General features: G+C 41.4%; 1 protein-coding gene across 1 annotated transcript in view; it reads left to right on the top strand.

Annotated features, from left to right (window-relative positions):
* The first annotated feature begins 203 nt into the window (after positions 1–203).
* Positions 204–11316, top strand: part of HLF (HLF transcription factor, PAR bZIP family member) — a 36909-nt gene continuing 25796 nt past the window's right edge. The window contains exons 1-2 of the mRNA XM_062591576.1: positions 204–534; positions 1966–2301. Of these exons, the coding sequence (XP_062447560.1) occupies positions 429–534; positions 1966–2301 (442 nt within the window). The 5' untranslated portion in view covers positions 204–428. The remainder of the gene's footprint in view (positions 535–1965; positions 2302–11316) is intronic.

Genomic DNA, 11316 nt, shown 5'->3' with positions numbered 1-11316 from the left:
GCCGCGGGGGGATGTGGGCGGAGGGGGGGGGGGGGCACGGCGGCCCCCTCCCGCGGGGCGGGGAGCGGTGGGGAGGGGGAGGAGGGCGGGGCCGGCCGCCGCGCCTCCCGCGCCAATGGCGGGGCCGCGCCGCGGCTGACGTCACCGCCGGCAGCGCCTGCACATGGGCACGCGGCCGGGCGCGCGGCGCAGAGCGGGCGGCGGGAGTGGCGGTGCTGCTGCTGCTGCTGCTGCTGCGCGGCGGAGGCGCCTTTCCCCGCTCCCCTGCTCCGGCGGCCTCCGGGCGCCCCTCGCCAGCGCCGCTCCGCCCCACGTAGCTTTCCGCTCTCTCCCCCCGCCGCGCTTCGCAGCGGGCCGCGCCGGACGAAGAGAGAAGGGAAGGAGCCGCAGGCCGCCGCGCAGCAGCCAGCCCCGAGGGAGAGCCCACCATGTCGCGGCCGCTCCCGCTGAACCCCACCTTCCTACCTCCCACCTACGGGGTGCTGAAGTCCCTGCTGGAAAATCCCCTCAAGCTGCCGCTTGCTCACGAAGACGGTGAGGCTTCCGCGGGCAGCCCTGGTCCCCGGGGCCGGCTCTTCCCCCCCCCCGCCCCGGAGTCGGGGCCCCTCTCACGGCTCCGGGCGGGCACCCCGAAATGGCGGCCCTACCCCCCCCCCCCCAGCCGCCTCTTCAGCCCCGCGCCTCGCTTTCCCTTTTCTCCCCTCTCTCCCCCTCCCCCGAAAGGTGATTAAGTAATAGGATGATTTCCGTAAGGATATTAGACGGTGGATGATAAGAGCGGTGTGTCTAGTCTAGCGGAAGGCGGTGGGATTTTTCCTCCGCCGCGGCGGGGATGGCTACGGCCGGCTGGAAAAATAAAATTAACGGGCCAGCTCGGTCCTTTCCTCCTCCTAAACGTCGACGTATGGGAGCATCTGCCCCCGCACAACCGGCAGGCGTTTTAACATTAAAAAGTTGGAACTCTTCTGTAGAAAGCTAAGATAGAGCAGGCTTAATTGCACTTTCAGTATAATTTCCAGTCATTCAAATCTGTGTTATAAACAAAACCCCCTGTGCGGCAGATTGAAGACTTCTCACGCGCTCGGCGTCCCGACTTTCGTCTGGATGCCGCTTGCAACATTGCAGCGGGGTCAGATGTAATTAAAAAGGAAATGCTATGAAGGCGGCATGGTAGCTTGCAGAAAGCTTTATCGGTTTAAACTGTAGCGTATCTTGTTGAGAAATCAAGTGCTCCATTCAAAGTGTGCATTGAAGTTACTAGGTGTTTTTAATAGAAGCAGATAGGATTTTTTTTTTTTTTTGCTTTTTCTGTATCTCTTGATTTTTTTTTCTTCTTCTTGTGCATGTTAGAATATATATTCTGTCAGACTTTACCATTGCTATAACTTTGTAACTTAAAAGCATTAAGTTTTAACATCGTTATTGTTTCTGTAAATGATGCCTTGTGTTATTTATTGCTTCCTATGAGGCTCCCTATAGGGCTTTTAAAGCATCTTAAAGCAAGCAGTACAAGTATTTAATTTGAAGGCTACTTTGATTGTATAAGGACTAGCGAGATTTATTATACTGTTGTACTTAGGTTTAGGGATTTGGGATCAAAATCTTCCCTTTTCAACAAAATACAGTATCCAGCAAAATCTTCCGGGTTGCTTTATTAGCTTGAATACATACTCTTAAGAAGCCTGTGAGTACTTATTCAAACTGCCGTTCAAAGCCAGACATGCAGTGGAATTGTTAACTAAAAATATAAGGAAATCTTAAAAACATGGCTGGATCCAGCAAAGGTGCTCAGCTGTCACGTCCCTCTAGTTCTCTGTGAATAGAATGAATTGAAGGAGTTATTTTTATGAAGGGAGTATTTACCTCTCACATCTGAGAGAGTACAGGAGGAATAATTGAAGTAGTAATAGTAGCTAGTACTTTAATTACTCAGCTCTTACATCTTTATTATGTGTTTTCTTTAAGCATTCGGTAAAGAGAAAGACAAAGAGAAGAAATTAGATGATGACAGCACCAGTACCACAGTCCCTCAGTCAGCTTTCTTGGGCCCAACATTATGGGACAAGACACTGCCATACGATGGAGACACTTTCCAGTTGGAGTACATGGACCTGGAAGAATTCCTCTCAGAAAATGGCATTCCACCCAGCCCAAACCAGCATGAGCATAGCCCGCACCAGTCAGGTCTCCAGCAAGCTACCTCAGCATCACCTTCTGTCATGGACCTCAGCAGCAGGGCTTCTACTTCAGTCCACCCAGGCATGGTGTCGCAGAACTGCATGCAGAGCCCAGTCAGACCAGGTAAATCAGCTGTAAGACCTTCCCTATGGATTTGGGCACAAGCCTGCCCCTGTCCCCCATCCCCTCAATCCCTGCCAGTATAAATCACTGTTTCCACTGTATAGCTGACAGGCAGCTTAGAGTGGGCAAATATGATTCAAGACATTGATACGCCAAAAAATAAAAATAATAGCTCTCATTATTGCTAAGTTACTCTGCAGCGTTTTTTGTTTAAATTATGTCAGGAAGCTCTGGGAATTCTAAGGAAACTTGCTTGTCACTTTTTCTTCACTGGTAGCCTGGCTATTAGCAAATGAAAAAACACCTACAGAATAGCAGTGTGTAGATGCCACAGTGTTAAATGAACAGGGAGGACCACAAAAGAATGTGCTTTTGTTCGGCCAATATTTGATGTAAGAGGACAGGAACCATAGTCCAGGCAATTATCTTGAACTATCTGGAGCTGAGTTTTGATCATAGTGCACTGTTCAAACCCATTTGATATCAGTGGAAGTCTTCTCTTAGTTTGTTAGCACTTTAATTCGTCCCTTTAGAGATGCTAGTACAAATCCTGGATAACTGCCGTGGCTTTACATGAGCACGGCTGAGATCATGGTGTGGGGAGTAGTGTCAACACTGAAGTTTGGAAAACATGCAGTTGTTTTATTGTGCTCTTCTGCTCACACAAGGTCTGCTAGACCAACGTGTGCTGTTGGGAGCAGGAAACCACTCCTCTCACTTCTGCTTGATCATTTGCCATGCTCAGCGTGCGAAGTCATTGTCAGAATCATCTGATAAGGAGGCAAAATAAATAAATAGAAGGACAAAAGTTGTGGAGCAGGATGAAGTAGAATTCAAGTCTACAGCATTCCTTTCTCATTGAAAAGAAAAACGTCCTCCCAAAACACAACACATCTGTCAACAGACTCTTTGGTCTCAAGTCAGAAGTGTGCCCCGAAGTCAAAATGTGTCAGAAGTCTGTGGGTTTTACTTGATCACCTTCACTTATAGTGGATTTTTCATTGTTAGATATTTCATTTTCAAGGCATTTCATAGTTAACCAGTAACTTGTATTGGTTTTCAAAATTAAAAATATTTGGAGTTGGCAAGGGAAATATAAAATAAAGCCTTGCTTTTCCTGAGCCAGTTCTTAAAAATAGTGTGTATATGCTGCCTCATTTTCTGTTGCGTATAAATGCGTAAAATTAAAAGCAGATAATGTGTCCTCATTCTTTTTTTTGGAGGAGCCTGATTATGTGCCAGACTCCTAATGATCACCTGTCAAAATTTATTTGTAATCAGCTGTCCACATGACTTTTTTTTTGTAACCTATTGATTTTTTGAGATTTTTCTTGTGTTATTTGTAGCTCAGCATTATGAACTGTTCTCACTAGAAACTGTATACTTTTGTACTCTTGTAAAAAGTCAGGTCTCGGGGTGGGATAAATCATCTTAATCTGCAGTTTTTACTTTCTGTGCCATCCTGTTTTTAAGAATAATGTAGATTTTTTTTTGTTATTTTTTTCTTAAAGAGGAGTTCATTTCACTACTTAAAGTAATATATTTCTTCTCCCAAATCAATATTTTTCTTTTGGTGCCTCGTCTTATGAAAATCTTATATTCAGAGTCTATTTTGAGGATCCTTTTTATTTGAGCAAGTTTTAAAATAATAAAAATTTATTAATTTGATTTGTAAAAATACATAAAAATGACCATTTAAGGAGATCATAAAAGGACCAAGGCAAACGCGCAGTTTTGACGTAGGAGTTAGTCTAGAAGTAAATATTAAAATCATTATAATGGAGTGTTTTTGTTAGTATATCCTCCAAGACTTTTTTTAATCATCATGTAAAGTTTTTTTTTTTTTTTTAATTGGTGTGAGCTACTGTTTCAGTATGCATTGCTGTTGCAATCTATATTACTGTAATAAAGTCAAGAACAAATAGTATAAACATTCAATAAAAGTTAATTTCGTGCGACTTTATTGCTAGGAGAACTGACATTTTTAGGTGATAGCAATTCTTTCAAAAATGTGATAGTGGTGAATTTTGTATTGCTTAATGTTACAACTGAAGCCTGTCTGAGAGTATGGACCCTGACTTTGGAAAGGGTCACATCCTGAGCTTTTCACATCCCTAGTCACTACTTTAAATGACTTCCCAGCGTTTGGCATCAGTGTATATCGCATGCAGTTGGCCAAAACACACACACCACCTGCGTGTGCATCTACTCTGCACAAGGAATGGTGTGTGTGGAACACCAAATGTGACTCATGGGCCTGCATGGTATATCCCAGACATGCAGGCTGTACAGAAGTGACATGATAAGATTTAATTTTATATGTATGTGTTGAGATACAAGCACCTCTAGAAGCAAACAGTGTCACTCAAGTATGTATTTTGTACCATCTTGGGATCCAGAGACTCACGTTGGCATTCACTGAGAAACGTAAAGTTCAGCAAAGCTGAACTGACTCTGACTTTAAAGATTCTCACTGATTTGTTTTCCTCAGCAAGTCAATAATAAATAAATAAGAAAGTGACTCCCTTTAACTTAATACTGTATTTCCAGCTTGGATTGTTGGTTGATACTAGTTTCTCTCATCTGTTCTCTGGGTTGTATCAAAGAATCAAGGAAGCACCTACCTCCCTATGGATTTCTGTGTTTGGGAAAGCTGCGAATACTGGTTTTATTTTGATGAGGAGGGATGTATGGTTTTGCAAGATTAGAATCTGATGCATTTCTTTTTTCACAACTCAACTGTGGTTTGCTAAATGGTATTTCAATGACTTATTTTCGCAATGCAGACTGCCATTCACTGTAATAAGTAGATGCATTTGAAACCTTTCCCTTGTCCCCATTGGATGTTGATTAGTTGATTGAAATCTTTAGTCTCCCTCAGAAAAAGTTCCTGTAATGCTAGCTTTTAAAGTAATCTGTTACTGCAAACACTTCTTTGGTTCTTCATCCGTTGCATATCTTCTGTTGTCTCTTGCTGGTTCTTTGGTGGAACAAAAATAGGGCAGCTAGTGTAAAGAGTTTGTACGAAGTGAATTAGAGCTCAGATGCATCAGTCAAGTCTAGTTAGAAGGCTTCTGGGTTTTGTGTTGTAGAACTGAATCCTCTGTCTGCCACCAGAGCCTTGGACCTAGGGCTAGGTTTCAGTGGATGCTGCTGACACAGTCATGTCCCATATTGTTGTTGCTGCCCTGCTACTTGGGGAGGATAAGGCCATCCTCCCCCAGGAGGGCAAGGAGGAGCCTCCCAAAGGGTGGCTTTGAAAAACTCCTTTTATCTTTGTATTCTTAGGACAGTGGTTTTAAGTCTGTGATGCTTGGACAGCTGGGTACCTTAGAATACTTGCAAAGGATCTGCAAAAGATGATTAAAAAAACAAGCTTTATAATCCACATGCATGCAGTAGGTATCTAAAGGATTCACACTTTCAGTTGAAAAAATAAGGGCTATTCTTGCCCCCCCCCAAAAAAGAACTTGAAAACCACTCTCATCAGATATATATTTGCACTGATTTTCTTCCCCTTCCTCTCCTCCTCCCCCCCCCCGAACATAAAGATTTTATTAAATGCCATGGTGCCATGTTTTATTCATTCAGTAGGGATATTTTGTGTAGAGCAAAAGATCCATTACCTTTTACTTCTTATGTAGATACTAAATTGTAATGATAGGCACAATGCGTGACCGGGTAGTTTCCAACATTTTCTTTTAACTCCCGTTTTGTGATAGGCGCACTAACCAAATGGGAATGGCTTGTTCTTGCTCCATCCAGCCTCTCAACTGCATACTGAGTGTGACTTGATGAAGGAGGTAGCCCACAAAAGGGGTGTGTGTGTAACACTCCCTTTATTGTAGCCTTCCTTCCCTTGTGTTTCTTAATGTGACCTCCTCTTTGAGCATAGTCTGTGTAGTGTGAAGGGCAGCATTCCCAGCAGCCAGCTGTATGTGGAATCTTTTCCTAAGCTTTAATAATTGTTCATAAGCAATTATTAGGTGTTGCATGAGCCACATCATGAGCCCCCTTGCTTAAGGTCGGAGAGCACTAAAAGGAGCTGGGAATTTCCTGAACTTTACTCTCCCGCATGATAACATGGGAATGACCAGCTAAACCATCAAGCAGGCTGGTACCGAGAGCTGCTCTTCACATTGACACTCACGTGAGGCTCTGAATGGCTGTTGCCTGCATGACCATGTGCTTTAGGCACGTGGCAGTCCCCTGTGCAGCCTGCTCAGCATGGCTTTTGCTGGAGCAGCAGCAGGCAGGCACGCACACACACATGGCTTTGTGCTCCTGCTATTACCCGCCTATGCTGAAATCACAGTGAAATGGAAAAGTTTAGCTCTGTGGACTGCCAGAGCAAGGGAAATGCCGTATGCAGACAAGCTTCACAAGACTGTGCTCTGGATCAAAGAAAGATGCAGAATATACTCTGGCAAATATAAAAATAGCCTGTCGCATGATAAGAGGGAGAAAAAGTGCTGAGTGCATAAGCCTTGTTAATGCTAGAAGCAAGAACACTAAGTCACCTTTAAGGGATCCAATTTTAATATTCACTGTTAAACTTTGATTATTGGTCAAATAATTGTTTGACTACCTGAAAGAATGTGAAGTTACTTAGGAGTATAAATAGTAAACACCAAATCTCACTTGGGTTTGTGCTATAATTCTAAAATATACCTGGCCTGACTCTTTGATTTTTGTGTGGAATAGTACTTTCCATGCAAGTGGTGCTATGTATGCTGGTAAGGGCTATTCAGTGTCAGGAAGAGTGTACACAGAGGGACCAGGCAGGATTTTTTTTTGCCATTTCAAGGATGTCTGAGAGCAAGTCAAACTTGTTGCATTTACCTAGAAAAAGTGTGATCTCTTTTTAAGAGCCTGGCTTCCCATCTCAAAGTATATTGAAGAGTGGTTGATTGAATGGTTGTCTAGTATAGTGATTTGATTTTTGAGATTCAAGTACACCCTGAAGTCTTTCATGAAACAATACGTTATAGTTCGGATGGGAAACGTCCTCATGAGCTGTATATGAAGAAGACATTGATATTATCTGCTTAGATGCAGCTCCTAGGAAACATATTTAAATGTTGCAATTTCTACATATTTATATGACAGTAGATCGGCAATTGTGGGAGCTAGCAGTGACTGGATTCTGACCAATTAATCTGTGATGAGTACTTTGCTCCTCATGTAGTCTTATTGATTTTGGTATTGCTCAGCAGATGCATAGCTTATTGACTGCCCTCTTTCATCAACTCCTAGGTGGAGTAGCGATGTATTACTATTCGTTCTCCTGACATTCATCTTTCTCATTTTTTTTGTTTTGTTTTTTTTGTTTTTGTTTTTTTCTCCAACTGAGGGTGATAACCAGTCTTAGCATGTTGGTGGAGTTTTCTTCTCACAGGATGAAAGGACCCTCGTGATCAGTAAAATGTTCTTTAGAGCATTGTGTGAACAGTAGCTTGACTGGCCAGCAGTGCATTAGCATGGAGCTATTTAACATGTTTATTACTAATGTGATCATCCTTTTTTTGACAATTCACTTTCATAATCAGTAAACATATTGCAAATTTTTTTTCTAAATTCCACAAAAATGTGATGATTAAAAAAGAGTATTTCAAATAGGTTAAGTTCAGAGAAAACTGTGGTTTGATTTTTTTTTTTAAATATATGAGGTGCTGTGGACTATGGAAAAACTGGAAAAACTATTTACTTAAGGGAAAAATAGGCCTCATATCCAGTGGTATTTAATGGAGTAAGTTACACATGAGGAGTAAGTATAGAAAATGAATGCACCACAAACAGATTCTTTGGCATCCATGGCCATTTTTATGAGCAAATAATACTAAAGAAGCTGTCTATCACAAAGCTGAATGTGGTTCTGAGAGCTTCAGAGCTAATGTGCGGAGAGCTAACAGGCAGGTTGGCAGTGTGTTGCAATATCTTGCTAGTTGGTTTTTTTTAAAAAAAAAAAAAAAAAAAACTCTAGGACTCTTTTTAGCACTTCGGCTTTGCATAACTGAGGCAATATCTGTCAAGTTTTAAATTAATATAAGTTGTTGTTCAACCTCTTCACGTTTTTTGACACACTTGAAGCTGTTGTACAGTTATGCTTTCCTGTCCTTCTCTCTGAACTAAAGCTTGCCTCTCTGATGTGGAGCTCTTTCTTACTTCATGTTTTTTTTTCTCAGTTTTGAGAGAAAGAGCTTTAGTTCTTCACGTTGCTGCTAATATTCTCTTCTTCGTACGATTTGCCATTTAATGAAAGCAAGCATACTGATCTTGAAGGTCTTTGCTCATATATTCGTGTTTTTGTGTAGACTGTATGTAGGAGAATTAAAAAAAATATATTGCATTAGGTCTTAGAAACCTCAGGACCTTTTTAACTGGAGCCCAATTCCAGATTATTACTAAAACAAAACTTGACAGATACCCATAAACCAATTTGTTCCTTAGTAGTATGCATTTGTAACAAACAGATGTCAGTATGAATTACAGCAGTAACTCATCTGCAACAAAATGTCGTCCTTAGAAATGCAGGTGTGTAAATGGAGAGATAAAAATACATTGTTAGGTAGAGATTTGTTGAGGATGGAGAATGTTAAAAATGACGACTTTTCCAATTAGCCTTAGGGATCTCAGTTTGCTATAAATTCTCTGTTCTGGAACATGGCTGTGGGACAATAGGTCAAAGATTAAGTAATTCATTACAGAACTGGTTGGTACTCCTGTATTTAATAAACAAATGAATGAACAAGGCTCTCAGTCTACAGCAAAATCCATTACTTTGTGTGGCAGGGATTGGACCTAAATTTTTGTAAAGCATTTACAAGGCTTACTGCTTACTTAGTTCTTGTACTTGAAAATTGCTATATTTGAGGTAACCTGGGAACTCAGTAACCATGATACAGATGAAAGCACTCAAAACAGAAATTAAATGCTGTCCCACTAGTAACTGCGTATAACTTGAGTTTCTAAAGAGGCAAGGAAAGAAGCTGTAGCTTGCATTTTGAAAAATAGAAGCAATAATGTGAAACCTCTAAACACAATATATTTCTGAGAACTCCATTTGATGGAGCAAGTCAGTATTTTAGTAAAATAGAATTATTGAAATAATGCACTAAGCCTTTGTGTAGCAGAGTATGCTGCCGAAGGCTGCAGAATATAAAACATAGACTTGAACTGAGAGGGACTTCGTTGAAATAAAGGGGATGACTTTAGACAGTTTAGTCATTTTTACAAGCTTACCATTTCAAGATTTGAAAATGAGTCCTACTCCAAGAAATCTGTTTTAAAAACAACTGTGTGCTTAGTTTCTAATGCCTGGTAAGTAAGAAAGAAGTAGGCACTTGAAAACAAATCCTGTTCCTCATCCAAACAGAGAGGGTTAAACTGACTTAATTTGAAGGACCCTGCAGCAATCAGACATACCACTGTTCCCTCTTTCTTTGTGCTGCATAGTGGAAATACAGATGTTACTGACGTCTGTAATCCCTGCAGCTGCGGCCTCTCATTACAGCATGGGGCATTTGACCATTTATGTATGTAACTCTTGCAGTTCTGTCACTTACTGGGATAGATGAGAGTGGGGATATTTTTTTCTTTCCTAGTTTGCTATGAAAACAAACCTTACCATTTGTTCTAGGTATGTGTGGTCTCTTCTGTATTGGCTGATTTTAACTGAAAAAGGTTAAGATTCTAAAAGAATAATTACATTCCTAGAGTTTCATGGAAAATAGATGGGTGGGTAAAGTAGGAAGGTATTACTGAACAGGAAGAGCTGTAATGCAAATGTGAGTTTTATACCTCAAAGAATTTACATAAGACCTTTAAAATGCCTGATCTATGCGAAATGCTTCTGTGAGAGCTGACATCCTTTTAGACACCATGAGATGTCAATCCACTTTGAGAAACCAATTTGTAAGAAACCAGGTTTAATTGGTTTAGTACATGCGTGTGTTGGGTGGAGGGGGGGTTGTCACAAACCTATTTTACCATTACTCTTCTTTTAAAATCCTCAGTTCCTGGAGTCTTGTGATTAGAAGAGGCTATAAGCTTTCATTTAAAAAGAACAGTCGGAACACTAGCTATGAGGTTTGCAGACAAAATTTTGTAAAGTGAACCAAGATAATGGAATAATCTTGATCCCCTCCAAAGGTCAGCAAAATTATTTTACCTGAAAAGCTCTGGACCTTTGTGCAGCCTTGCAATATCCTGTTCCTTTTGTGTAGTAGAAGCACCTCAGTTCCATTGCCCTATTTGAAACTACCTTGCAGTCAGCCAAGTTTAAATTTGAGGCCAATTATCTTATCATAATTATTGCAGTATCACATGTGGGCAAATGTCCAAGTGACCTTGTGTATGTGTCTTGCCATTCATTCTTCGGAGTGTGTTTCAGCTGGGGTGCTCTGCACAAAGCTCCCTTTTACGGCTTGTTCTAATCAGTGTAAATTTCCACTCTGCCACCGGGGTCTGGGGAAGAGGGTGGTTAGAAGTGAATGAGAAACATGGGAAAATGAGAGTGGACTAAAAATGTTCAGGGATCAAAGAGGAAAAGTAGGTCGTGGCAGGGCATATGTGTTGGGAGGAGGAATAGGGGGAGCAAGGGGAAGATTTGTTTTCCTATTGGCTTTTCAAAGTTGTGCAATTTAAGAATTGGATTAACCTGATATGACTTTGTTTTTCTGCCAGATTAGATATGTTGAGTTTCTTGGCATTGTGAATTGTACAGTACATTGTGTGCTGTAAATATGGGTGTGTCGGAATAAAGCTGTAATGACACAACACTCTTGCAGTATAATACAACGCTACTGGGTGGACTCCCCTGTCCCCTTAGTGTCCCATTCCCTCTCCCCCATGAACGCACGTGATTGTTAGGGCATTAACATTAGAAAATTGTTAGATCCCCTCTACATTGTGTTTCTATTACCACATCAAAATGTTTCAAAACCGTTTTTGGTAAGGTAGTGCTCACTTATCTGTGTCTGGAAAATGCTTTTGCTCTGGCAGTGGCATCATAAG

This window comes from Rhea pennata, chromosome 19 (genome assembly GCF_028389875.1).
Source record: "Rhea pennata isolate bPtePen1 chromosome 19, bPtePen1.pri, whole genome shotgun sequence".
Taxonomy (NCBI): domain Eukaryota; kingdom Metazoa; phylum Chordata; class Aves; order Rheiformes; family Rheidae; genus Rhea; species Rhea pennata.
This window is presented reverse-complemented; position numbering and strand designations above follow the sequence as displayed.